This window comes from Podarcis bocagei (assembly GCF_964188305.1).
Source record: "Podarcis bocagei genome assembly, chromosome: 16".
Taxonomy (NCBI): domain Eukaryota; kingdom Metazoa; phylum Chordata; class Lepidosauria; order Squamata; family Lacertidae; genus Podarcis; species Podarcis bocagei.
Window position 1 is genome coordinate 9,444,938 of NC_138142.1, and position 27,985 is coordinate 9,472,922.

Genomic DNA, 27,985 nt, shown 5'->3' on the forward strand with positions numbered 1-27,985 from the left:
AGGAAACCATTACGATTGTAACTAACGCCTTATCTTGGTGGGGAGGGGTGTTATGTGCTGAAGTTCTCCCCCTGGGCCAGCAGGGGGATACATGCCTTATGCAACTAAGGGAATGAAAGTGACGTTCAGTGATTGGATAGTTTTAGAAAGTTGTTACAGTAATGTTGTGCTGGAGCTCTATATAAGCAGGCTGACTGAACCCTTCAGTTCAGTTCTGTTCTGGCCTGTGAATAAACAAGAGCTGTTTGAAGAATCGCTGTGTCGTCTGATATGTTCACCCGCAACTTAACACCCACAGTTCAAACACATTCAAAGGTTTTAATAAAAAGTAATCTTTATTAAATAGTTTTCCAGATGAAATACATTGTTTCCGAGAGATTTGCATGGGGAAATCTTTTTGATTCCTCAACAATAAGGGGCAGTGGGGTGAGGGAGGCCAGGGCCACATCCACACCATTTCATGTGCTATGAAGCCGCTTTAAACACTCATGGCTTCTTCCCCCAAAGAATCTGGGAGCTATAGTTTGAAAAGGGGGCAGAGAGTTGTTAGGAGACCCCCTGTTCCCCTCCCAGAGCTACAATTCCCAGAGTTCCCTGGCAAAAAGGGAACTCTACCCCTACCCCTGACGCTAACCCTAACTCTAACCCTAACGCTAACCCTTAATTAGAGCTACAATTCCCAGAGTTCCCTGGCAAGAAGGGAACCCCAACCCTACTCCCTAACCAGAGCTACAATTCCCAGAGTTCCCTGAAAAGAAGGGAAACCTACCCCTACCCATACCCCTGACGCTAACTCTATCTCTATCTCTATCTCTATCTCTAACGCTAATGCTAACCCTTAACCCTTAACTAGAGCTACAATTCCCAAAGTTCCCTGACAAGAAGGGAACCCTAACCCTACACCTTAACCCGAGCTACATTTCCCAAAGTTCCCTGACAAGAAGGGAACCCTACCCCTACCCCATAACTCTTAACTACAGCGACAATTCCCAGAGTTCCCTGACAAGAAGGGAACCCTAACCCTACCCCTACCCCAACTCAACTCAACCCTACTCCTAACACTACCTCTACCCCTACCCTAAGCCTAAGCCTAACCCGCCTAACAACTCTCTGTCCCCTTAACCACCTACAGTTCCCAGAATCCCTGAGGGGAAGCCATTCCTGTTCAAAGCGTCTTCATAGCACTTCCAATGGACGGTGCGCCTAATGTGGCCTAATGTTTCCTCCCTCATTTTCTTCTCTCTCCCCACTGCCCCATCACTTGCAATGCAGCTGATGTCCGCATGCAGTCTTCCTTCAAAGTTCCTTCTCTCAGGTACGGCCACGGCCTTGTCCATTGTTCGTTCCCAGTATTTCACGTTTATTTCTCCAACGTAAATAGGGACGTCCTGCGGTTCTCTTCATGACTTTGGACTTGGGGAAAACCTCACCGGCTCCGGACATCCCTGTAAGGCAAAGGCAAACAGGTGAGTGGGATGGCTCCATCCAACAGCGTCCCCCCAGACTCCTCCTCTGTTTGGCTGCCTGTTAACAAACAAGGCTTCCAAACCACTTTGCACCCATCTCTGCCAGTGTAGCCTCACGGCATCCACTAGCCTGAACGCAGACTCTTCCAACAACCACCCACCAGCTGCAGCCTCGCCAGGTCCATTGCCAGACATCAACCAGCTTCAGAGCTGAATATCCGTCGCCTTCAGGTAGCGATCTCACCAGCATGTAAACTTTGTACTTAACTTCTCCTTGCTCCACAGCATCCCAGCACCAGGTGATTGCCTCCTTCCGCTTGTCAGCTTGCTGCCACGGGGCAGGAGACCACCAGGGCTGAGTGCCACTGAGCTGCCCATTTCTCTCTGGAGAGGGCAATTGCCGAGGCTTGCGCCTTGGCCCACATTTATACCCACTCAGCTGCCAAATGTTTTTGTGGCATCACAGTCAACCCACAGACAGTGGCAGCAGCTGAGGAGGCATCACCACTACACCCTCAGTCATAGAATCATAGAATCATAGAGTTGGAAGAGACCACAAGGGCCATCGAGTCCAACCCCCTGCCAATGGGGGGGGGGGCGCAGCTCAGCAGCCAAAACACCCTCCCCCAAGCTGTGTCTATATCTGTGAAGGCCACACCGGACACCCAAGGGGGCAGGAGGGGGACATTTTTCAGCCCAGGGGCTGCATTTCCCTCCACATAACACTAGTCAAATGCACAAATGAACAGAGCAATGAAAGCAAGCCTTATCTTTGCTGTTCAAGGAATGGCATGCAGAGAGAAAGTTAGCATCTCAGTAAAAAAGCACTTTTTCACCAATCAGTCAGTCAATCAATCATTGTATTTGACTAAAAGCCATTACAGATCCAGTTACAAAAGCATCAAACCCAAAGACCCAAACTATAGCTCCCAGATTCATTTGCTCTTCAGATATCTGGGCGCTCCTTTACACTCTTCCCAAATACCCTTTTAGCTATGCTGCACCGCTCACTGCAATTCCTTAGATACAACTTGGCTGAGGAATGACAATGCTTATATGGTTGGTTTTCTTACTCTAAAGCTAAGAAGCTGACGCTCATGTTTTACTGTGGTTTTTTAATTTGTTTTATAACTATTATTATTATTATTCTTCCTCTGGAGCACAGCAGGCCGCAGGTGGCGCTTTAGGATGGCAACACTTAAAGAAGTGGCAAAAGCTCTGCCCCCAAGGAGCTTGGAAGGGTGCTTGTCAGCCTGGCCCAGCCAGGCCACCAGTCCCTGCCACTGGGTCCCCAGACGCTCTTCAGTGGCAGTGTCACTTCTGAAAAGAAGCCAAGCTCACTCCCATCCTCTCAGGCCACGGATCCCTGGGGCTAATTCTGAGTTGCTTAAAGTGGTAGGCAGCTGCCACGGATGGGAGTCCAGCTGAGGTCCCATTCAAAAGCGCTGCCTGGCATCCATCAGTGAAGGACACCCAGGGGCCACTGGGAGGCAGGGAGCACGTGACGTGGTTTTGCGGGGATGGCAGTTGTCAGCACCATGCCAAGGGCTGATCCTGCCCTGAGGGGTGGCACTTACCTGACATCAGGGTTGCGAAGAGCAAGGCGCGTGGTGCACAGGCCGGTCCCTCCGATTCCAATAAAGACGAACAGAGGAATCAACTGTGATAAACAGAACGTTTCGAGATCAAAAGCTGAAGTTGAAAACTGGAATAAGTCTAAGTCGCCTATGACAGTGTGCGTGGGAGAGGTCAACTACGAATGACACCTGATTCAGGTGGAAGGCCATGTTGATCTGTCATAGTCATAATAAACAACAAGATGAAAAAATCTTTTTTAATAATTCCAGTGGCACCTTAAAGATCAACTCAATATAAGTTTTCAAGGTATGAGCTTTCGTGTGTAATACACACTTCGTCAGATACTTCAGCCTTATAACTGTTGAGGACTGTTATGGCCAGTTGGTTCCACAGGGAAGGGCAAGGGATTCTTAAAGGGATAGATGACCAAAATTAGCTTCTAATTGCATTCTATACAAGATCTTAAAGTAGCTGTCTTATTGCAGAAGAATTTTAGAAATACACTTGAAAGAGAAGTTGCTGAATTACAACTCATTACCAAACTAAAAACTATGGACAGCCCTGGTCTGAATGGAGATATTGGATTCATGTCCCATTATATATACTAAAGCTAAATTACTGGAATTATTAAAAAAGATTTTTTCATCTTTCATCTTGTGATGGCCATTATTATTATTATTATTATTATTTGCCCGTCTGTCTTCGTGCTGAGGAGTCGGTGAAGGGGCTCAGCCACCGTGGCTTTGTGGGGCAGGAACCTGTTATAAAAGTTCAGCAGTCCCAGGAACGCCTGCAACTCCGTCTTGTTCTTCGGGGTGGGGGCCTGCTGGATAGCGCGGATCTTGGATGTGGTCGGGTGAAGGCCGGAGGCGTCGATAAGATAGCCCAGGAACTCTACCCGTGGAATGGCTATCTGGCACTTCTCCCTCTTTACCTTGAGCCCGGCCTCTTGGAACCTGGTCAGCACGGCGCGGAGGCACTCGAACAGCTGCTGGTGTGAGTCTGCGGACACCGAGATGTCATCAAAATATGGTACCACGCCTGGAAGCCCTTGCAGGAGACGCTCCATAAGGCTTTGGAAGATGCCAGGAGCCACACTCACCCCGAACTGCAAACGGCGACAATGGAATGCCCCTCGGTGGGTGACGATCGTCTGGGCTTCAGCGGTGGCATCATTGATGGGCAGTTGTTGATAGGCAGGATTCACACACAAGAGCACTTCCACCTTCTGTGAATGTCAGCAGCTGGTATTCAGAGACAAACTGCTTCCTTTATTTTTAGTCAGCTTGATGTAACACAGAAAATTCCTTTGCATTATTTCAGAGGAGCTCCATATGGAGTTTGCATTTTGCGGGACACAAGGTTTGAATGTCTCTATGGCAACAGAGCATCAGAGGGGAAAGACAAAGCCCAAACTGAAAATATTTAATTATGAAGTGAGTGCTTTGTGCTTTTGTTTACAGGGAAACAACAGAACTCCTCTTGTGGGCTCTTAATATCTTGGGGGGGGGGGAATATATAAACCCATCGCACAAAGCACAACAGATATTATCAACAAATCCAACTGCAAACTCCTATGGTAATTTTAAATTTATTCATTTCTTTCCATAGCAACATTTATAAAAGTTGATGGGATGTATTGCTCGACACCTCTTGGGTGTTAAGATTACTAGATCTCTGACTAATTTCGAATCTATTGTGTTGAATTAGAGGTACTAAAGGACTGGTCTCTATTATTCATGGGGTGCTTTTAGTTTGGCAACTGGAGATGGGGGCAGGAGTGTCGCTGGGAAAGGGTTGTGGCCTGGGAAGAGTCTCGAGAACCAAATGGAGAGGCCTGGAGGACCACATTTGGCCCCCAGGTCTGAGATTCCCCAGTCCAGCAGACTCAAGGAAGTGGTGTTGGAAGGAGTAGATCGAGAGGGAAAGCAGGGGTGTGGGGACTCTCAGTGCTGGGGAGTGGCTTCAAATCTGAATACGGATTTGTTCAGAAATAAGATGATCTCTTCCCTGCCTTTGGAGGAAACAGCTTGGTTTTATTTGTGAAAAATTCCAGTTTGAGCCAGGAGGCCTCGCCCATCACTGGTCTGCATCCCCTCGGAATTTCTTCTTGCTCAGGAAAGTGGGGAACTGAAAAACACTATATGGATATATTTCATCCTCAGATGCCCTGGAGGTGGAACTAGTCCGCCCACATACCAAACATGGTATGTTTACCAAAGTGGAAGGCAATATTCTTCAGCATATGACATGAGCAGCAAATGAAAGGCCCAAGGGCAAACGTTGATTTATTCTTAAGTAAACGCATAGTTTTGGCAGGATTCCTTAATGCAAAGAGGCATCGTTGCCCCAGCTCTCTGCCAATGTTTGCAAATCACCTAATCCTACAATCCTTAAATAAAGAATGAAGTCCTTCAGCGACAAGGGAAAGTGCAGCTACCCTAGCGAAGGGCCGACGTGATATGAGTAGCCGATTTCCATCCCTAGGACACTTGTGCAAAATTGTTGGCTCCATAGAACTCAGCTGGAGGTCTAGTATCACAAGACAGTGCTCCAACCCCTCTAAACCTGGATATTTTCTACCATTGCCTCTGCACTCGGGAATGTCCTTCCCTCTGCCATATATGTGAAGCATCATCAATTATTTGCTTCAGGTGTCTTGTTATAGGGGTGGTGAAATATACTTGGAGTCGAGAATGGATTTCATGCTCTTTATTCAGCTCATAATGGTGAGGAGGAATGGAAGTTCCCCCAGAATGTCTGCTTTGTATACAGTAGTACCTCAGGTTAAGTACTTAATTGGTTCCGGAGGTCCGTACTTAACCTGAAACTGTTCTTAACCTGAAGCACCACTTTAGCTAATGGGGCCTCCCGCTGCCGCTGGAGCACGATTTCTGTTCTCATCCTGAAGCAAAGTTCTTAACCTGAAGCACTATTTCTGGGTTAGCATAGTCTGTAACCTGAAGCATGTGTAACCTGAAGCATATGTAACCCGAGGTACCACTGTACATTATTTACACAATGGGCCCCACGTGATTGGCTAATTCCAGGATTCTCCTGTAGGCCAATCAGGTTGTGGATTCACTTCCACCTGGAGCTGGCTGGGTGGCTGGCTCCTGTGGACCAGACTGCTGCATTCTGGGTCCTATTGTTCTAGGACCAATCAGACTGCTGCATTCTGAATCCTATTGTTCCAGGTCCAATCAGACTGCTGAATTTTGGATCCTATTCAACTCAGTACATAACAGGTGGCTTGTCTCATTTCTTCGCTTGCTATTGCTTCTTCTTCCCAGCTATTGTTTTGTATGAACTCAGCAGATAACGCCACTGGTTTCGCGTAACAGAAAATAAGGGAGCGGGGAGGAAATCTAGCACAAATAAGCTGCACACAGGTGTTCCCTCTTCTATGACTTCTGGGTACACTTTTTCAAGGGTTAGCGCTCTGGCCCTAGGAAGCTATCATTGCCGGAGACTCAAATGGGACAGGAGAGGCATGGCCAGCTGTGGGCCGTCTTTGGGGGTGGGGGAGATTCTCCAGCTGGACAAACTTGGTTCAGTTGATAGGAGCTCTACTCAATCACCATCCTAATGCTCTCTCTCCCCCACCACCTGCAACAAAGGTAAAAAACAAAACAATAACTCCCCCCAAACCCAAAGAGACTGGAACTACCACCCACTGGTTCTTCCCATTCCCAAACTCATTTGGACCCATGGCCAGTCACCTCCTAGTTTTTTTCACTTCAGGCAGCAATGCTGTGGTCCTGGAGAAAGTTGGGCGCAGTGTTCTCCATCTTGCCATGGGGGATTGTTTTCACTTGCTCTGTCAGGATCCCAGTACGTCATCAATATAGGACAGGGACTGGACTGACTACAGCTGTTTTATCTATTTTAAAAAATTATTTAATTTTTTTTCAAATTTTCACACCAAACATTAACCAATACAACCATTGATTAGTCATCAAATTCCCTTCCCCCCTTACATGGTTCATTTTTAATTATCCATTACTACTGCACATTCTGATTACTCCATATTTTCCCCCTTTCTCATTAGTATACCTTTGCTTAACTGATACTCCTGAAATTATTCTAACCCAGATAACCTTTTAACCTGTTTGCAATAATTCTTCAGATATTCTACAAGCATTTTCCAATCTTCTCTGAAAATTCTTTCTTCCTGTTCTCTTATTCTACGAGTTAGGTTTGTGAATTCTACATACTCCCATCAGTTTCACCTGCTACTCATCCCTCGTTGGTACTGTTCCCTCCCTCCATTTCTGAGCATATTTTCATCTGAGCTGCCGTGGTTGCATAGAGAAACGAATTCTTTCGATCTCTGTGGGCATCTGATCCTACTATTCCTAAAAGCAAGGCTTCTGGTCTTTTTACAAAACACCTTTTGAACATTTTTTTTCATTTCATTATATATAATCTCCCAGAAGTCCTTAACTAATTCACATGTCCACCACATAGGGTAAAATGATCCCTCTGTTTCTTGACATTTCCAGCATATACCTGATTCTGATTTACACTTTTTTGCTAAGTTGCTCGGCGTCAAATACCACCTATACTGTATATCATTTTCATAATATTATCTTTTAACGTATAGCAGGCTTTGCAGTAGGAAAGTTCCCATTCCCGTATTTTTTTCTGCTGCAATTACAAACTACCCTGTGATCTTTGGATGAAAGATGACAACATTTTAAAAATAAAATAAAAAATAAATCCCCCTTTACGTTGCTCCATTTATTTACAGTAGAAATTAATATATAAAAAAATAAACACAGAGGGGGGGGGAGAATATACTGCACCAAACAACAACAACCCCACATTGGCACCTCTGCTTTGTAACAAGGACGGCAATTTATGGACCGCCAGATATGCTTGTACTCCAACTCCCATCAGCCCCAGCCAGCAATGTCCAACAGCCAGGCATGCTGGGAACTGTAGTCCAACAACATCTGGCTCGCGCCGGAGCTCTCTTTACCTTTTCTACTCTCTCTTCAGCCGCTTACCCCTTTTCTTAAACCCCGTTTTCAAGACGGCACTTTCGCCACCACTCTCCCTCTCTGCTCCTTTTAACAATGTACTGTACGTATTTACGCTTTTCTCCCTCACCCCCTCCGCACGACACGCATCCCCTCAAGCAACAACCCCCTCTTGCTGTGGCTTCGAAACCCCCTCCCCTCCCCATCGTCCAACTGACGAATCTGCTGAAGCCTGACTTCCTTCTCTCTTTTTTTGCCCTCTCGGCGTTCGCCTCAGCCGTCGGAAGCGTCCCGGCCGCCATTTTGTCTCGGGCAATGGCGACGCTGCAGGGCCTTGAGAGGAGCCTGTCAGGGGGGATGGAGTCGTCGTCGTGAGTCCGGGGAGATAAGGGGAAACCGGGCGGGCGAGTTAACTTCTCCCCCGCCCTCCCCCTTGGTTCGGGCGGGAGCAAGACTAGGCCTCGGCGATGTACGTGGGACGGGGCAGCGTGGCGGAGGCCGGGCCGGCGCCGCGGACCATCCTGTCGGTCGGCGGGGCGGCGTCGCGCCCTGCCGCGGCTGCGGGTCCGAGTGGCGGCGGTGGCAGCAGCAGCAGCAGCAGCGACGGAGGAGGAGGAGGAGGAGGCCGCGTGGAGCTCCTCGTCTTCGGCTACGCGTGCAAGCTGTTCCGCGACGACGAGAAGGCCCTTCAGCAGGAGCAAGGCCGCCACCTCATCCCTTGGATGGGAGAGCCCTCCATCATGATCGATAGGTCGGTGCAAGCCAACCCCCCGCCCGCCTATCGCTTCTTCCTTTTCTGTCGTGGTTTTTGGTGTGTGTGTATGCGTGTGTGTGTATGCGTGTATCTTGCGTGTCACGCTTTCAACGACCCTCTGCCAAGCAGGATCAATAAAGGGAGACCGGGGGCGGGGTTAGGGGAGAGAGAGGGAAAAGGCGACACACACACATATGTACATACATATACATATACACACACTATGAAGGACTATTTTCATTGTTGCTGATTAGTTTGATTATTATTATTATTAATTTCATGAAATTTAATGCACCGCTTGAATTTTTAGAAAGTACCTCAAAACAGTGTACAGAAAGATAAAACAGGAAAAAGAAAGGGGGGGCGGGAATCACAGCTGTGCCAGAAGTTAAAATACTACAAGTATTAAGATTCACCTCTGCTTTCTAAGCACCTGGGCAGACTTGTCTAAACAGGAATGTTTCCATCAGGCGCTGAAAAATGTACAGTGAAAAGGAGGTGCCTGCTTGATCTCAATAGGCAGGGAGTTCCAAAGTGCATGTGCTGCCACACTAAACGAATGGGTATTATGTGGCACCTGTATTTTGCTTCGTTTTATTTATTGAACAAGAAGAGTATTGTTTTACTCTCACCACCCAATTTTGCAGGCAGTTGTGTTGGTCTGTTTAAGAAAGCGACCGAGGGAAGGAGGAGATAAAACACCCGCAAAAGTTAACAGTAAGGCAGGAGTGGGGAATCTGCATGTTGCCCCCACCCAAAAATGTTTTTGGGACTATAAATCCCATCGTTCTTGACTGCTGACCATGCAGTTTGAGCCCAGCAATATCTTGGGAAGGCTACACCTTCCCCACCTCTGGTTCAGTGTCTTTATTAAGGCTCTGATCCTTTGCACACTTAATTACCTGGGACTATGCACCTATCAAGTACAGTGGTGCTTGCTTCTGAGTAAACGTGTAGGGTTATACTAATGGAGCAGTTAAAAGAGAGTAGTGTTCTTTAGTTCCTAGCCTGTTGCCCTTATTTTACTTTTGGGTGGGTGCAAAATCTTCCTTTCTGTCATTTGGTTGTGATGCCAAGAGGAGTAGGGAATTAACTTTAAAGTTGAACAGATTTATCAAGGCATAAGCATCCATGGGCTGGAGCCCACTTTGTCCTCATTTGGCAGATAATGACAAATTCCCATATATATCTGAATTTGTGTGTGTGCGCGCATGTATTTAATTTTGGGTCTTTATCTTTTTTGACCAAAGCAGCATTTAAAAAGAACAAAACCATTAATAACAACTAGGTTAAACTTAAAACAACAGCACATTGCTAGCTGAGGCTAGCATTTTATATATTTGGGCTCAAGCCCATGGATGTCTACCCACAATAAAATTGTTCACCTTTAAGGTGCCACTGGGCTCCTTACTGTGGTTGATGTGGCAGACCAACGTGGCTACCCCTCTGGATTTGGTGGTGGCAGTGATCATACATGATTCATAGAAGTGATGGGGACGATGACACAGGACTCAGTTGGGGGGGGGAGCGGGCAGTCTTAGGTAGAAGTGCTTCCTTGCGACATAGGATTCAGGCTTGCCTTTTGATAACACTTGGTAATTCTAGAAGCCTCTGGCCTCCCCCAATGTTCACTTCCTTCCTGGCAGAGGGTTAACATATAATGCCCCCCTCCCCCTTGTAGGAGGGTTGTGTATGGTTATATATATTTATATATGCTGGGGTGGGAATAATCTCCTTTTCAAACCAAACTTCATAATGGCTTCTCCTATGAACTGAACGAAGACAAGCTTTTTTGTTTGTGTACTGGAAAATAAACAAAATAACTTGTCTCCTTTTCCCTTGGGTTTTAGATGGGTTTTCAAGTAGCCTAATTTTGGAATGTATCCCTTTTGGTATTGTGTTGTTGGCTGGAACGTTTTGTGATGGTACTGGAATGTTTTGTATGGAAAATGCCTTTCCATCCTAACTTCCAGCAAGACCTGTAGACTGATGGACTCAGCTGTTGGTGATGTGTCAGCCCTAAAATAAAAGACCTCTTCCCTAGATCACTGTTGAGATTCTGCCTCTTCTGTTGTTTAGCTTATTTCTGTTTCACTCTTCTTTCACTGCTGTCTAGGTGACATCTTTGCAACACCTCATGTGAGGCAGGTTAAGTTGGTGAATAGTGATAGCTTTCTAGTGAATGAGCATCATAGCTCAACAGGGACCCCAAACCTGCGATCACTTCTTCTTAACATTTACATCTAGTATTGCTTCTGGCATGTGCCAGCAAATGTTTAAGCAGCTGCTACATATGTTGCTGTTTATCTAATTTGGTTCATTATGTTGCTGATTGGAGGTGCACTGGTAGGATTAGAATCTGATAGTGAGTGATTTTTGACTTGTGGAAACCTTTCTGATTGCAATGTTTAGGTAATGGCTTCTGCAATCTTTGTATGTCTTCCTTACGCTTGGTAGTGCTTTCAATTTTGAACAAAACCTTCTAAATGGAGCTTTGTGTCTGGTTGGATAGTCTCAGTGTTGGAGGATTTTCCGCCTGTGCTTTTAGTGGATGGTTATTTAGGGACTTTTTCACGAATACTAATATACAAGGAGACTGAACCAGATTTTTAAGTAGTGATGAATTCCCCATAACACTCAGCACAGGAAAGTCTGAATGACTTTGGTTTGAAAAGGGGCACATGGCATATTGTAAATGTTTGCTCCTTCCGTTTCAATTTCACACAAAGCCCCAAATTGAAAACTAATTTTTATGTTATGATAAATAATCCCAAAGTGATAGCACTCTTGAACCTAGGCAAAGCACATGACAAATTACTTTCCGTGGGAATTTCTGTAAAGGACCATTGTATGCCAGTAAAGACTGAAAATGAATTGTATACAGAAAACCTCTATAGATACTAGATAATAAAGTTTCTTTTTCCAGGTACACAACCAAACAAGTGTTTTTAGTTTGAAGGATTGGTGATGAAGTGATAAATTGATTATTGGTTGGAATTTGGTTCCATGCTAAGCAAATTGAATAGCGGTGTAAATTCAAGTGTCTTATGTGCTGGTGGAATTTTCAGTAGGGTTAGGGATGCAGACACACACACACTTATTGGGCATCTTGTAGTCTGGAATGAATCAGCTGTGAAGAACGGTGGGAGCAAATTGTAGCATATGCTCATGGCCTATAAAGTAAACAATCTACATTTGTAAATTAAGGAGGTTTGACAAACATACACACAACTGTAATACAAAATAGCTTTCAGATGGGCAGGGAAATTTTTATATTTTTCTACGAATCCTCATTTTTATCTTGAGCAGTCCAAAATTGTTCATCTTCATCAGAAGATGAAATAACATTGGTATTGAGATATTCAAGGCCAAAATTCCTGTGGGAAAATGCTTTTGGTAATCTGTTGCTTGTGATATTTTTTATTTTAAGCTGGTTCAGACTTTTATGCAGTGATGCAGTGTCCATCTCGGACTGGTGGAATTCATTGCTGTGTCAACTCACTTTTTCCAAATCACATGGAAACCATTGGATTATTACTAACATTCTTCAATAAACTAAGCTAAACCAATGTTGCACAAATAATTCCACAGAAATTATTAGACAATAAAAATGCTTACTAAGTTACTTGCCAATCATACATTTATAGCACACATTTCAGTTTACAAAAATATATTTGATTGCCTGAGGGTGATTCTTACTTGCCAAAGGTGACTAAATGAAAAGCTGTTTACAAGCCCAAAATAAACCATTTAACTATTTAAGGAGACTTCTGTATCTCTTGAGCATTATGGTATTTTTAGTACCTTCTGTAGAGAACCTCCTTAAATTGCACATATGTTACTGTTCCTATATATGTGTGTCTCTCTATCACATAATCAGCACTTCTTTCCTCAGCCAAATGGCTAGGGGCCGAGCCTAGCCATGATTTTACCTCCAATGGACGCAAGTTTCTTTGGTGAAGATTTCTCCTGAGAGTTCGAGACTAGCAGAAAGAAGCGAGGAAATTGCGACCGTTTGGTTCTTACGGATAGGTATTTATGTATTTGGGTTTGTGTAAATGTAACATATTGCCTTTCCACAAAAAAATATGTATTTTATCAAGGGTGTTGAATGGTTGAACCATAAACGGTAAGAACAATGGAGGAATTGGTTCTTTTTTAACTAGTGAGATATTTTGTAATAGTCTTAAAGGGGGATTTGAAACCTATATTAAAAAAAAAATTGTAGTGGGTGAGAAGTGATTAGTCAGATTAAAATACTGATTTAAATCATATTAAATCTTCTTTTTCAAATGTGTGTGGTAAGTATTTGTATAGTGGCAGAAACTAAAGCCCAAAGTTCTTCCATTGACCATATCTTTCATGTTGCAGGTATGATGGGCGTGGTCACCTGCATGACCTTTCTGAATATGATGCTGAATATTCCACATGGAACAGAGATTACCAGTTGTCTGAAGAGGAGGCTAGAATAGAAGCCCTCTGTGATGAAGAGAGGTATTTAGCCTTGCGTACGGACTTGCTTGAGGAGGAGGCAAGGCAAGGTATTGCTCAAGGACAACTTCCTGAGTTAGAACACATTTAATTGAAAATAACTTTTTAAAAAATTCGTTCCCACTCATTATATACTCACTCTTTCTGATATTATTTTGACAGTACCCAGTGGATTCGAAAAGCAAGCGTCTTTGCGTATCTGAGAGGACCTCAGGATAGTTTATATGTAGAGCCACACAGAATTTGCCCAAGTTTTGAGGGCAGGCTGAGAATTGAGACACTTTTAACTGTTCTTCTTTAACAGTATTGTATCAATTAAAAAGTTCATGTCTTTGTCTTTGTTTTAAGTAGAATGATTTAACTCTTAAGACACTTATCTCAGCAGGAGAAAACCGATCATCCAGACAAAACCAAAAAAAGCATATGCCTTCTGCCCCCTGGGGCTGACACAAGTCTCAGTGACCACAGATGACCTGTGTGGTGCATTTGCTGTAAATGGTTGTGGTTGAATGTTAGGTTTCAAACCATTAACATACTTTGAAAAAATAAAAGTCTTGTGAGAGTTTTGTGTTCATTTTTTAATTGAATTTTGCATTTTTATTCAAGAGGAAGAATATAAGAGACTGAGTGAAGCTTTGGCAGAAGACGGTACCTATAATGCAGTGGGATTCACTTACAGTAGTGATTATTATGATCCTTCGGAGCCCACTGAGGAGGAAGAACAGCCTTCAAAAGCAAAAGGTAAGATTCTATGGATTATTAGGGAGAGTACCTTTTTCTTCAGAAAAAATACTTTTAGGCTCAGCATGTGAACTGTATGAGAGATCTAGAAAGAACAATCTTGTTGAAGATGCATTATCATCCCATGCCATTTGTAAAACTATCTGAGCAAACTGGGAGTTTTGTCATTATGCAAATAGGCAAACTGTTATTTTCTGTGTTTCTTGGGGACTCCAATGTTATGGATGCCAGAGATGTCCCTCTAAAGCAGGAATGAGAAACCTGTGCCTATTCAAAGGTTGTTGAACTGCAGTGATCAGCCCCAGCCAACATAGCAAGTGATCAGAGGAGCTTGGAGTTGTAGTTCAGCAGCATTTGGATGGCAACTGATACTCCATCCTGATTTGAGGAAAGACATGTAGTTGCAAAGGAAGGCATGAACTTCATTCTGAAGCCTTTTATTTTTTTAGTAGTTCACCTTGCTTGTCTTTATTTATTTAGTAGTTTTTAAAATCTTTTGGTGATTATCAAAGAGTCATGCATGAACCTCAACACAAAGTTTTTTTATTTCCCTTTGTGTTTCTTTTCTGGGAACTTCAGCTGGACAAGAATTATTTAAAGTTGGAAAAGGGGCTTGTTAATTGTATAAGATGTAATTAACACATTCATCCTAGAAATTTGAAGGTTGTATTTTTTTTAAAAAAACAACTGGCCTCTAAAAGTAATAAAATAGAATATGAAAACAGAAAACCTCATATTACCGTATTTTTCGCCCCATAAGACGCACCGGCCCATAAGACGCACCTAGGTTTTTTGGGGGGAAATAAAGGGAAAAATTTTTATTTCCCCCCCAGGTGCGCTGCGCTACACCAGGAGCTTGGGGCGTGCGGAGCTCAGCACGCCCCAAGCTTCTGCGTGCCGGCAAGCAGTCCGCTAGCCCTGGGAGAGGCGCGGGGCTCTCCCAGGGCTAGCGGATTGCTGCGCTACACCAGGAGCTTGGGGCGTGCTGAGCTCAGCGCGCCCCAAGCTTCTGCGTGCGCGCAAGCAGTCCGCTAGCCTTGGGAGAGCCGCGGGGCTCTCCCAGGGCTAGCGGACCCCTGCGCTACACCAGGAGCTTGGGGCGTGCTGAGCTCAGCGCGCCCCAAGCTTCTGCGTGCGCGCAAGCAGTCCGCTAGCCCTGGGAGAGCCGCGCGGCTCTCCCAAGGCTAGCGGACTGCTTGCGCGCACCTAGAAGCACAGGCTGCCGCCCCAAGCCTCGCGCACCCGGTGGGACCTCCTGCCGGGTGCGCGAGGCTTGCAGACTCTCGCCCGAAGCAGGGGGAGCCCTCCCGAGGGCTCCCCGTGCTTCGGGCGACAGGCTGCCGCCCCAAGCCTCGCGCACCCGGTGGGACCTCCTGCCGGGTGCGCGAGGCTTGCAGACACTCGCCCGAAGCAGGGGGAGCCCTCCCGAGGGCTCCCCGTGCTTCGGGCAACAGGCTGCCGCCCCAAGCCTCGTGCACCCGGTGCGACCTCCTGCCGGGTGCGCGAGGCTTGCAGACACTCGCCCGAAGCAGGGGGAGCCCTCCCGAGGGCTCCCCGTGCTTCGGGCGACAGGCTGCCGCCCCAAGCCTCGCGCACCCGGTGCGACCTCCTGCCGGGTGCGCGAGGCTTGCAGACACTCGCCCGAAGCAGGGGGAGCCCTCCCGAAGGCTCCCCGTGCTTCGGGCGACAGGCTGCTGCCACAAGCCTCACGCACCCGGTGGGACCTCCTGCCGGGCGCGCGAGGCTTGCAGGCATTCGCCCCATAAGACGCACCCCGATTTCCCCTTCATTTTTGGAGGGGGAAATGTGTGTCTTATGGGGCGAAAAATACGGTAATCAAGATCTATCAAATGTATAATGTTTGCTTTAAAAATTACAATTCCCTTCTTCAGTATTTCATTTTTTTGTTATAGTTGGCTATGTTTACTTATGTTAATCAATGGAGACACATGGACAAACTGAAATGAAATTATTCAAGGCTGCAAAAGCTTTCTGGAAGGATTCTGCCTTGTCATAGAATATCAAATGTGTGGTTATTTTAAATACCCTCTCCCAAGAGAGAATTGCTTTGATTCAGTACAGAAGCTCAGTATTCTTTTACAAACACACTGAGGAATTTTCTGTGCAGTCAGAAACAAGAGAACTCTGTAGTGATTGTCAGCTTTTGGTAAAAGCTCTGCTTTTCTTGTTGCCAAAACTGCCTGTGGATGAAGGTAAGGGGAGCTGACAGTTAGTTAGTTAGTTAGTTAGTTAGTTAGTTAGTTAGTTAGTTAGTTATGGCCCAGGTTGTTCAGGTTATCTAAATCCTATTTGAGAATAGCGAGTCAGAATTTTAAAGGGCAAAGAAGTAGCTGTTTTCTTGTTCAATTAACATGTTTGGTTTCCCTCCCCTAGATGCTCTTTGGGAAACTAAAAATGCTTTTAACACTTAGTAATGGCAAGACTCGCTGTTGTGTCAAATCTTACAACACACTTCTAGAGTTTTTAGCACCACTGGAGTGAAACATGTTCTTAAGGCAGATCATTAAAGCAGGCTCCCTGTAGTGAACTTAGTTGTCTCAAAGTGTCTTCCTAAACAGGAGGTAGAACAGTAGTTTTGCAGAAAACTGTTGAAAATGTTGGAGAAGTGTAGGGAGGTTAAGTCTCTTCATCTGCTCCATGTCTTGCAGTCCCTACAGATTTAGGACAAAAAGCAGACTCAACACTTCCCAGCTCTTTTGGCTTGTGTTGTACCATAATAGTTGTCAGAGCAGTACAGAATTATACAATTTAAGCAGAAATCTGATTGTTTATCTGCTTTATATTTCTCCAGCTTTTCTGACAATTGTGTCCCAAAGTGGTTTACATCAATAATAAAGCAAAATAATCAGGCCTGGCCATCAGGCTAACAAATTAAAAGGACAAGGCACATAAGGGAAGGGGAGTCATGGGAAAGGATAGAGGGAACTCTCTTCTTCAAAACTTAGAATTACGTAGTATGCTGTAAGCAGGCATGTAGCCATATGAGCCCAGGACGATTTCCCCCTTGCTTGAGTTCTCATTTGAATAGCAACAGGTTCTTGTTCCTTTTGGACCCATGTGCCCATTCCCCATGTTTCTGCAGCCTCTGTGCAACTGGTAGTTGAATGAATTGAATTATTTCTGGGTGTGGAAAGCAAGCTCCCTGCATCTGTTTTTATCTCTGGCCAGTGGATGGGGCTGGTTGAGCTGTCTCTTTCCTTTATGTTCTTCCTTGGTTCCCTGGCCAATGTGATGCCTTTCAGCTGTGCCATCCCAGGGCATCCTATTCTGAGGTGTTCCTGAGCCCATTGATTTTGTGTATCATAATCATACGACCTATACCATCTGTCAGTAGAAGCCATTTTGTATAATGGAGGCATATCTGACTCTATAGCAAATGAAAAGTCATATGTGTATTAGAACGATATAGAAATGTCAAAAACATTTCAATGAAATTCTTTTGTTGTCAAGTTTGGTATCCTTTTGTGTCCTTATTAGATAGCTCCAAACTCTGGTTGAGTGGGATTGGTGTTAATTATGGCTGCGAGAATTCACAAAGGGGAGGGGAGGTGACATATCAATTCTGTGTTAGGAACTCAGGTTGTTAACACTATGTGTCCCCACTGTGGTTTTAGGTTGTCACAAAAGCACTCACACAGGTTGCCTTTGCTTGATTTAAAGAGACTTTTCCTCCTGCTCCTATGCTGGCTCAGGAGGGTCCCCCGCCCTCTGGAGAAGCCTTTCAGATGATGGGGAGGGGGGCAGGGGAGGGAGCAAGTCTCTTTAAAAAAAAAAGCAAGTGAAAACCAGTGCAGATCTGGCTTGAAGTATAGTAAACATTGGGTGAAGTTTAATGGCATTATTTATTAAATGCACCTCTGTGCTTTTTGTTGTATTCTTAAGAATGCTTTAAGATTACATGCATTAAAGGACTATGTGCCATTGTACTGGTGAGCCTCTCTGTTTACTGATACTAATTGAGTTGAAAGGAATGAGAATTGTAGGATAGGAAGAGGCAGGGGGCAGGGAGAACAATCAGTTCAAAAGCCAGAAGGTGGATTGTATCAAGATTCTCACAAAAGATTTATTTCTAGCCATTTTGAAATAATATGGTTGCATATACACTTTGAAGAGAACATTTTTCTCTTATTAATTGGTTCTGATCCCATGAACCATGTATGCTGGAATGTCACTTCATTGCAGGTGTTCTATGTCAGTTCCAGGAAACACAGACTTGCTGTGATGGTTTAATTGCTTTGAGATACAAAGAGATGTAATTTCCGCCATCCTTCTTTGTAAAGATGTGTGTATTTCAGGTGTTGAGGTTGAGAGCTTAATTACAGTCAAGAAAAAAGAACCCCAAAGACAATATATGTAGTAGACTGTCTGCAACACATGTGGATTTTTAGTTAGATTATCTGCCGTTTGTGGGGGATGGAGTGGGAATTGCTATGAAGTTCCTGGGTGGTTTGAATGTTTCTGTTGTAAATAAACCCTGACAATCTGACTTTATTTGCTGTACATAAACAATTTGGTGGCAAGGATAGGCCAACCAAATAGAAACTATGAAACAAAAATTGGAATTATAAAAAGCATTAAAATATGTAGGAAAAAATTGACTGTCAAACATGTTAAGAATGCTTATGCTATGGTTTATGTGTGTTGTGTTCAGATTGCAAAACTAGCTGTTATATCATTTTCTTATTAATAGCTGCTGCGGCCAAGGCAGAACATGTAGAGGAAAATGAAGAACCATTTGTTGCTCCTTTGGGACTGAATGTACCTTCTGATGTGGAGCTGGTAAGTGTCGTATGTGTATGTGTTTCAATGTCATATCTGAAACATTTTTGAAATGACTGAGTTTTTGTTTTTCTGGAATTACTTGTTATGCAGAAAGAGTCTGGCAACCAATTCTAAAAAAATGTATTGTAAAATCTTTCTAAGAATCTTTTCAGAGGTCATGCTGCTCAGTGCTTGGTCTTAATTGAAATCAGCAGACTTAGGCTCAAATCATATACACACCTGGCAGTATTCCTCATTGAACACTGGGTGACCTGCTCCCAAGTAAATATGCACAGAATCTGGCTGTTAAATGTTTCACGTATTAATTCCTAAACTGTCTCCTGGGGAAACATTAGTGTGCTAGGAGGGGGGAGTACTTGTGTTGCACTGAGTCCGCAGTAGAGGCTGCTGCTTGCTATATTGGTATATGGGAAGTTGCCTTGCACTGAGTCAGACCATTGTTCCATCTATCTCAGTATTTTGTACCGTTGCTGGCAGCAGCCCTCCAGGTTTTCAGTTGGGGATATTTGCAGCTCTGGGAAGGCTGACCAGGATGGGAAATAGGGCACCAGGCTGGAAAAGGTTCTCCGTTGTTTCTCAAGTGTTGAGTAATTCTTTACACACTCCAGACTTTTCTGGAGGGTTAAATGAACCAAAAGTCCATGTTAATTTAGAGTTTCCTAAATTTGGGAAATGCTGGTCTAGCATATTTATTGAACAGCTGAAATAATGTAAAATACACATTTATGAATTCCAGTATATTAAACACCTTGCAAAGTGGATTCTTGACAAATCCAACACTAAAAGTGTTAACCTGCTGTCAGGATTGCTCCCTTAACAGCGTGAAGCTGATTAACAGCATGGAATGGATTAACAATTTGTTGATGGATTCTTAACTTTAAATTGAAAAAAACAACAGCAGTATACTTGGTTCCACAATTTAACTGAACAGACATTTGCTATTACCGTATTTTTCGCACCATAGGACGCACCGGACAATAGGACGCACTTTGTTTTAGAGGGGGGAGAAAAAGAAAAGAAAATTCTCCCCCTCTCTGCCCAGCACCCCTTCAGTGAAGCGGCAGGAGGCGCTGCACAGAGAGGGGGAGAACTTTCCCCCTCTTGTTTTCCCGCTCTAAAACAAGGTGCCGCTCTAAAACAGGCTACCTTGGAAGCCTGGAGAACGAGAGGGGTCAGTGTGCACTGACCCCTCTCGCTCTCCAGGCTTCAGGTTCCTTTCGACCTGCTCTTTGGGGCTGGTGGGGGGAAGCCCACCACCAGCCCCAAAGAGCAGGTCAGGGAGCAGCGGAAAGGCGCAGCGGAGAGGCTCCTGCCATAGCTGCGCGTCACCTCTCCAGCCGGGAGAGGGTCGCGCGGCTATGGCTTCTTTAGCCCCGCGCGCGCTCTCCCGGCTGGGGAGGTGACGCGCGGCTATAGAGGCTCCTGCCATAGCCGCGCGTCAACTCTCCAGCCGGGAGAGGGTCGCGGGGCTATGGCTTCTTTCGCCCCGCGCGCGCTTTCCCGGCTGCAGAGGTGACGCGGGGCTGTAGAGGCTCCTGCCATAGCCACGCGTCACCTCTCCAGCCGGGAGAGGGTCGTGGGGGGCTGCTTTAGCCCCGCGAGTGCTCTTCCGGCTGGAGAGGTGACGCGCGGCTATAGAGGCTCCTGCCATAGCCGCGCGTCACCTCTCCAGCCGGGAGAGGGTCGCAGGGCTATGGCGTCTTCGCTCCATAGGACGCACACACATTTCCCCTTCATTTTTGAAGGGGGAAAAGTGCGTCCTATAGAGCGAAAAATACGGTAGGTATCTTAGGGTAGAACAGGCAGGAGCTGAAGATTTCTCTTTTAATATAGATAACAACAATAGATGTGCTTCAGCTAACATATCTAATCATGTTTTTCTTTGAAAATTCTTCAGTATCCTATTGATGCAGATTTTGCTGAAAGAATGCAGAGGTAGGCAATGAAATCAGGTCACTTCTGTGTCTTTGCCCACCTACTGTCTTTCAGCACCTATTGCAAATCTGATCACCCATACATTGGATGCAGTGTTTGGATGGTGCCTACACATGTGAAGTCCAACATGAATAGGCCTGAACAATGTGGTTTTTAACTCCGATAAATTGCAGGAAATAGTTTTGCTGTTTGGTCATATTTATGTGTGTAGACTGTGCAAATGTTTTAGCACAGCTTAATAATGCTATGCTTCACCATCTTAAGAATCTGAAGACTGTGTGTTTCCTGTAGACATTACGAACTGCCAAAGTCCCCAGTACTGTTCAGGGATAATCAGCATTAGGTTGTAGTGTGTAGGCTTCTGCCATATCTGTAGTTGCATCCGAAAGCATTTTTTACAGGTCATTTTTCACTGATGTATCAGTAGTGCTAGCAATCATACCTGCCATATAAGACAACCTGTAATGTCTTTCAGTCAATATCCGGACTATTTACTGGGGGGTTTTTTCTTCTTAATCTTGCCACAAAAGCAGGTATATATCACAAAAATGTGTGTTTTAAGGTCTTTTCAACTATTGCACATGTCCTTGAGTTAGATTTGTCAGTATGGATTCATCATCTTGTAATTCTTTTCCTCAAATATTGTTCCCCTGTTGCTTTTTAAAATAACCACACAATTGGAGTTATGCTGAGTTGTTACATAAGAAACACATGAAGCTGTCGATATAAAATCTGATGCCAACTGTGTAAAAGAAATTGTGCAAAAGGCTGATTTCAGTAGCAATGCATCATTTTAGAATTATGGAGGTGGTTTTTTTAAAAAAAAAGGGGAGGATGAAAATGCATCTCGTGTAAGTAATTAAGGAAAACAGAGCTAGTGAAGTGGAAAATTAAACAAAAACTCTGAGCAGTGTACTGCCATAGAGCTCTTAAAGCTCTTAAATGACACATTTCTTTGAATGGTTTAGTTCTTAGAAGGCTAAGTTGTCATAGTCAGCAATAGTGGATAGTAGTGCAGTCATTCTCTTCTCCGTTTGAGGAGGGTCTAGGATATATATGCATTATGCTTCTAATTGTTCATCTCTGTGCATGGCATGCAGATGATGGGCAGCTCTGAACCTAGTGTTCTGCTATAAATACTGCTCATCAGAAAGTATGTCCTTGTGAAGTTCATTTAGATAGTAGCTGTGCCTGTATTGGAAAAGAATCATAGTTGTTTATTGTTGTGGGAAAGCATGCTAGAGCCAAAATGGGTGTAGAAAAATGAATAATGTGATTAATTTGAGCATCTTGATTGCTTTCTGAGCAGTTGGCATTTGCAGTTACCCAAGCTTTCTAATCTAGATTTTGTAAAATGAGGTCTAGGAGCATTGTTTGAAAGGTCTTGTACAGCTTGTCACTCCCCAAGCTGAACATGGTCCACCATCCGTGTATTAAGTAGAATTTCTGCAGTGCTGGGTAGATAGGAGTTTTGAGTCTCTACCAGTCCTCAATAACATAGTTTGGATGATTTGGCATTTCCATGCTCTCTGACTTCTGTCACTGTGTTTCATTGCACCAGAAGTGGTTTATTCATGCTGGCCACATGACCTGGAAAGCTGTCTCTGCACAAATGCTGGCTCCCTCAGCCTGAAGCGAGATGAGCGCAGCACCCCATAGTTGCCTTTGACTGGACTTACCTTTTTTTTTTAGTTTGGATGATCATATAATGCCTTAATAAATTGAGATAACAGTATGTTTCATTTGCTCCTCTCTTCACCCTATTTGGGAAACATGCCAGAAAATATCCCATTACAGTGGTACCTCGGGTAAAGTACTTAATTATTTCCGGAGGTCCGTTCTTAACCTGAAACTGTTCTTAACCTGAAGCACCACTTTAGCTAATGGGGCCTCCTGCTGCCGCCGGAGCACGATTTTTGTTCTCATCCTGAAGCAAAGTTCTTAATCCGATGTACTATTTCTGGGTTAGCGGCGTCTGTAACCTGAAGCGTATGTAATCCGAGGTACCACTGTACACCCAAACCCAGAAACTATCCTGGCTTGTTTCAGATTGGTTGCCTCTGGCAAAATAAGGCTCACTCTATTTAAGCTGAAATATGATTGTATGTATGTGTCCAGTAGGTTTGGTAAGTCAGAAATTCTAAATGCTACTAGATACTGTGGGCACCAGTAGCTTAAGTTGTAAACTGTATGTTCGCCTTTGTATTAGAGTTTAAGAAAATGGAGTATATACTAGCTATTTTCATCTCAAGTGGTGAAGCTCTCAAAAGTGGGGATACATCCTTCTGATTTAGAGGGTGTTTGCTTCAATGGGGGTGGGGAAACTGTGGACAGGTTCTCTAAAAGATAAACTGCACAAGTTTATCATTTTCACTTCTTCTTCTAGCCACCGACAGCCAAAATGCATGCAATCATAGAACGGACTGCAAATTTCGTCTGCAAGCAGGGGGCTCAGTTTGAGATTATGCTGAAGGCAAAACAAGCTCGGAACTCTCAGTTTGACTTTTTGCGGTTTGACCACTACCTCAACCCTTACTACAAGTTTATTCAGAAAGCTATGAAGGAGGGGCGATATGCTGCCACTTCAGAAAAGAAAAAAGAGGAGGAAAAAAGTAAGCTTAGTACTTTTTAAAAATGGCATTGGCTGTGCAGCAGCTTATGCATTTCTTTCTAAATCATTCCAGCATCTTGATGGATAAGAGAAGTGTTCTCTTAATTATTGTTGTAAATATTACATGTAGTTACCAAAGGCTATGTATCTTGCTGGCAGATAATTATGAGAAGTTTAAATATGTTAGAATAATGGGCTTCCAGGGCATAGCCTAATATTCAGCTAAGTTGCTTTTTAATTTAAATCTGTTCTGAAAATACCTAAAGTAGTAACTTCAGTCTTTACCTATTTGATGTTGCTCCCCTAAAGGTATAAGAAAGCGTACCTTCAGGGAGCATTGTACTTGACACTCCAGTTAGAAAGCTAAGTTAGATCATTTAAATAACACGGTAAATGTATGTAATATGTAGTTCTATAATAATAATAAATTGAGAATACTGTGCATTCATTCTGTTCTGCATGGCTACATCATTGCGGACTCATTAGGACTCATACAGGTAGCAAGTTATGCAAGGAGCAAATATAGATGCACAGCTATGGCCACGTGTGGTGGCATAAATAAGATGCACACTATTCAGATGTCTAAAAGGCTTTTGAGGGAAATCTAATGTAACCCTCCTATTTGCAGGCTTGGTTTGTACTCAGAAGAAATGTTGCATTTCCTGCAGCTCTCCATTCCTCCTCCTGTGCTGTTCTGGACAGCCCTCTAATCCTCTGCAACAGATTTTTTCATAGAGCAGAGGAAGCTGCATTGGGAAGGGGGAATAGGAGAGAATTATTTATCCTCTCTTACATTAGCAGGTGCCTTTACTGGAACAAAAGCTGTTCCATGAGCAGGACAGCAGCCTTGGATTCCACACTTCATTCCTGTGCAACTTTTCTAATGCATACGTTGGAAAGATTTAGATATAGGGCTTACGGAATGAATTTGATATAATTATTGATTTCCTTATAAAACCTATAGCCTATGCATTTTAACATCCTGCAAGTCACTCCCTTCCATATCTCTGAAATGATAAAACACAACCATACAATTTTTAAACAGATGCAGGAGGTACTGATGATGAAGATGATGACTACGATGGAGATAACTACCTGCACCCAAGCCTCTTTGCTTCTAAAAAGCACAGTAGACTTGAAGAGCTTATGAAGGTATTTCGGCATGCAAAATTTCATTTTAGTGTTTTATATCTTGCTGAGCACCTGTTTTCTTTGTGAGACATCTCAGTTGATAGGTGTTCACAAACAGAGTAGTTCCCTGAATCCTAAGTTGGAATTTTATACTCTGAATTATAGCTCCCCATAGCGTATCAAAAGCTGTTTCTGAAATTCCCAAGTGGGTTCTCCATGCAGCTTGGGGAAATGTTTTTTAGAATATACAAGCCCTGAAAGCCTAACTTGGGTTGTGTAACAAGTTGTTTAATGAGTTGTGTAGCTTTTAGAATCTTGACTAGTGATAACACAGTGTTTTCTAGCTGCCATCTGAAACTTTTTATTTTAATTAAACATATTTAAATAAAATAGCTGTTTAAATAATTTCAGTGACTCAGATGTTGTCATAAATCACAAGGTCAAACAGAAGGTTCTTCTTGATTAGAATGACTGAGTTAAAAAAACATTTATATTGATCAATCAAGTGCAGTAAGTAAGATACATGTGTATATAGAGCCAGTGTGTAATTCACCTTTGCAAAATAGTATGATTTCATCTTTGAACTTCTGTGGACTAAGATGTCAGTGAAAGAATCCATCCCTCAGTTGCACTATTTCTAGGATACGTATAGTAGACGTGGATCAAATACAATGGGACATATATTGTTGAGGACAGGCTTAAATCCACAGTTTGTGGCCTTTTGAAATTACTGTTCCTCTAAAGTAGACAAAAAATGCAAATAGGCATGTTACACCATTAGAAAATCCACTAATGGATAAATACATGGTAGTAGGACTAACTAAAATGCTAGTGAGCATACTTTCAAGTATTCCGGAACTCTTGCTCAGTCTTAAGCAATTTAAAAAACAAACCAAAAATGGAGATGTATTGGAGAAGTCTGCAGCTTGCAACAGTCTTAAAATAGAATTAGATGTTATGGTCTGTCCCACTCACCGCTTCACGTTTGTTTTGCCGACATTTGGCTTTTTAAAAGATTTGCCCAACAACATGTTTTTTCTTCCTTCCCATTTTTTCTTAAAGTCCAGTCCGATGAAGCATTTTAATGAACTTGAAAGCTTGCTGACATCTTTGTGACCTTTTTGTTAGTACGGATTTAATAGTATTACCATTGTGCTTGCACTTGTCCTGTTATCCAGTTTGTAAAGCATAACTGGGATGTGCTTTGTAGGATGGGTTGGGCAAAGATTGTGCCAATTTTAATTTTAAAGCATTGTATTAATGGGGAATAATAAACTTCACAGCTTTTATTGCAAATTCATAATAATCGCATTCACAACTCTACAAAGCCTTTTGAAACCAATTCCAGGCATATAAAGTTTAAGTGCCCCCTTTTCAACCTTTTAAAATTCCAATGTGGTAAATTAGTGGCAAGGAATTGGGTGGGGTGGGGGCATTGAGAAAGAAATTCTGAACTTTTCATGCTTTGCTTTCCTTCCCCATCAGCCTTTAAAGGTGGTGGACCCTGATCACCCACTGGCAGTGCTTGTTCGCAAGGCTCAGGCTGACAATAACTTGGCTGCCCCACAGCCAGCTGAAGGAGCAGCTGTTCAGTCGTCACAAATAGAATATTCTTCAGATCGTAAGTACATTGGGATAAGCGGATTAAGCATGTGAGAAGGTTTTTATTTATTAACAGGAGCTAGGAGAGGCAGTACTAATAATCACTAAATAGTATTTAGTAGATGTGCCATTATTGGCTCAACAGTTTTTCCTTCACATGTTCAGTCAAGCTCCCTTAATGTATCTGTCAGGTTTGGAGACATGAATAGAATTCTCTTGTCGTTTCTAATTGATCTGCTGTCTGCTCTGCAAAGTTGCATTTTAAAGGCCAGTTTTTGTTTTCAGCAGGAGCATAGGTGCCCATTGTGTATAAGATCAAACTAATGCTTGCTTTGGAGACACTGACAATTTTCCTTTGGGAATATATATTCCCAGTTTTCCGAGAGGTTCAGAGTGACTTGGATATTTGATCTGTATGAAAATGTATTCAGGCATGTAGGGCGAAGTAGGTAACGCCGTGGTTAATGTATTCAGTGAAAGACAAAATTAACATTTGATTGAATGATGAGCGTTTTCAGATTGTGCTTGAAGGCATGAAAGAGGTGTTGCTGGCTTTGAAACTTTAGCAAAAATGGATAGCCAGTGTGGTTTAGTGGTTAAGAGTGGTTAAGATTCGTAATCTGGTGAACCGGGTTCGCATCTCCGCTCCTCCACATGCAGCTGCTGGGTGACCTTGGGCTAGCCACACTTCTTTGAAGTCTCTCAGCCCCACTCACCTCACAGAGTGTTTGTTGTGGGGTAGGAAGGAAAAGGAGATTGTTAGCCGCTTTGACACTCCTTTGGGTAGTGATAAATCGGGATATCAAATCCAAACTCCTCCTCTTCTTCCTCAAGAGCATAATTTAGTTTTCTGTTCCTAACTTGTTCAAGAAACCTTGGGCTATGTGTGCCAGACTTTGGATTCCATGGGCATGTGTGGCAATTTTTAAAAAATAGGTTGAAATAGGAGGCCTTGTACACTCAAATGAAAGCATGTTTTCTTGATGAGATCCCAGATAAAGGCAGGCACCTCTTCAGAGCCCCTGGATATGGGACTCAATATTGCTTTCTAGTATCTGACCGTACCCTTTGCCCAGTCAGTCAGCCAGTGCCTAGAAATGGGATTGTGCGCTCTGGCCAATAGTGCTGTTTCAGGATTCCCCTATATATCAGTTAGTTGCATGATGCAATTTTGGTGCATTGTTAATATCTCACGATGGTGTCACTATCTGTATATTGGAATTGAATAACGATCAATACCGCATGGTGTCTCTCCGCCCCCACCCCCTGTTTTGCATGCTTTCACCCGGTGTGGAAAGCAGCGGTTGAATCATGAGGTCCGACATTTATTTTGAATAAAATAAATGTGTAGTTCTTGTACAGTGGTGCCCCGCAAGACGAATGCCTCGCAAAATGGAAAACTCGCTAGACGAAAGAGTTTTCCGTTTTGGAGGTGCTTTGCAAAACGAATCTCCTATGGGCTTGCTTCGCAAGACGACAATGTCTTGCGAGTTCCTGCGGGTTTTTTTTCCTTTCCCCCCCCTTTTTCTAAGCCGATAAGCCCCTTATCCGCTAAGCCGATAAGCCGCTAATAGCGCTAATCCGCTAATCCGTCAATGGGCTTGCTTCGCAAGACGAAAAAACCGCTAGACGAAGAGACTCACAGAACGGATTATTTTCGTCTTGCGAGGCACCACTGTACTTTAGTTATTGCCTTCCCTGCACATTAGAAGAGAGGTTGCGAGGGAGTTTACAGTCTTTCATTTTCACCATGCAGAGGTCAGCTAGAAGAAATACTTTCATCAAAGTAGCTCTCAAGAAACATGCTTGTCTTGCGACAGTAGACAGTCATTGATAAAAGTTGGCATGGTTATCTCATGAGCACATTATGAAAAACAGAACTGGTCAG

At 43.7% G+C, this 27,985-nt stretch overlaps 1 protein-coding gene and 1 long non-coding RNA gene across 9 annotated transcripts in view; one reads left to right on the plus strand and one right to left on the minus strand.

Moving 5' to 3' along the window:
* Positions 1-312: 312 nt before the first annotated feature.
* Positions 313-4,161, minus strand: LOC308576052. 4 transcript variants are annotated; one of them, XR_014003025.1, is made up of 4 exons: positions 4,147-4,161; positions 3,044-3,126; positions 837-1,445; positions 313-805 (listed from the first exon to the last, which is right to left on the minus strand). It is a non-coding gene; the product is annotated as an uncharacterized lncRNA (long non-coding RNA). The 4 variants fall into 4 exon arrangements; XR_014003026.1 differs by lacking the exon at positions 4,147-4,161 and having other exon boundaries at positions 3,044-3,147; XR_014003027.1 differs by lacking the exons at positions 3,044-3,126; positions 4,147-4,161 and adding an exon at positions 1,628-1,854.
* A 4,161-nt stretch (positions 4,162-8,322) lies between these two features.
* Positions 8,323-27,985, plus strand: part of SFSWAP (splicing factor SWAP) — a 98,118-nt gene continuing 78,455 nt past the window's right edge. For 2 of the 5 annotated variants that reach the window (XM_081174780.1, XM_081174781.1), the window contains exons 1-7: positions 8,323-8,780; positions 13,155-13,324; positions 13,881-14,015; positions 18,727-18,815; positions 23,140-23,365; positions 24,410-24,516; positions 25,981-26,116. In XM_081174780.1, coding sequence (XP_081030906.1) covers positions 8,497-8,780; positions 13,155-13,324; positions 13,881-14,015; positions 18,727-18,815; positions 23,140-23,365; positions 24,410-24,516; positions 25,981-26,116 — 1,147 coding nt within the window. In that variant the 5' untranslated portion in view covers positions 8,323-8,496. Of the gene's footprint in view, positions 13,325-13,880; positions 14,016-18,726; positions 18,816-23,139; positions 23,366-24,409; positions 24,517-25,980; positions 26,117-27,985 lie in introns of all 5 variants that reach the window. The other 3 variants (XM_081174783.1, XM_081174784.1, XM_081174782.1) reach the window with 3 other exon arrangements.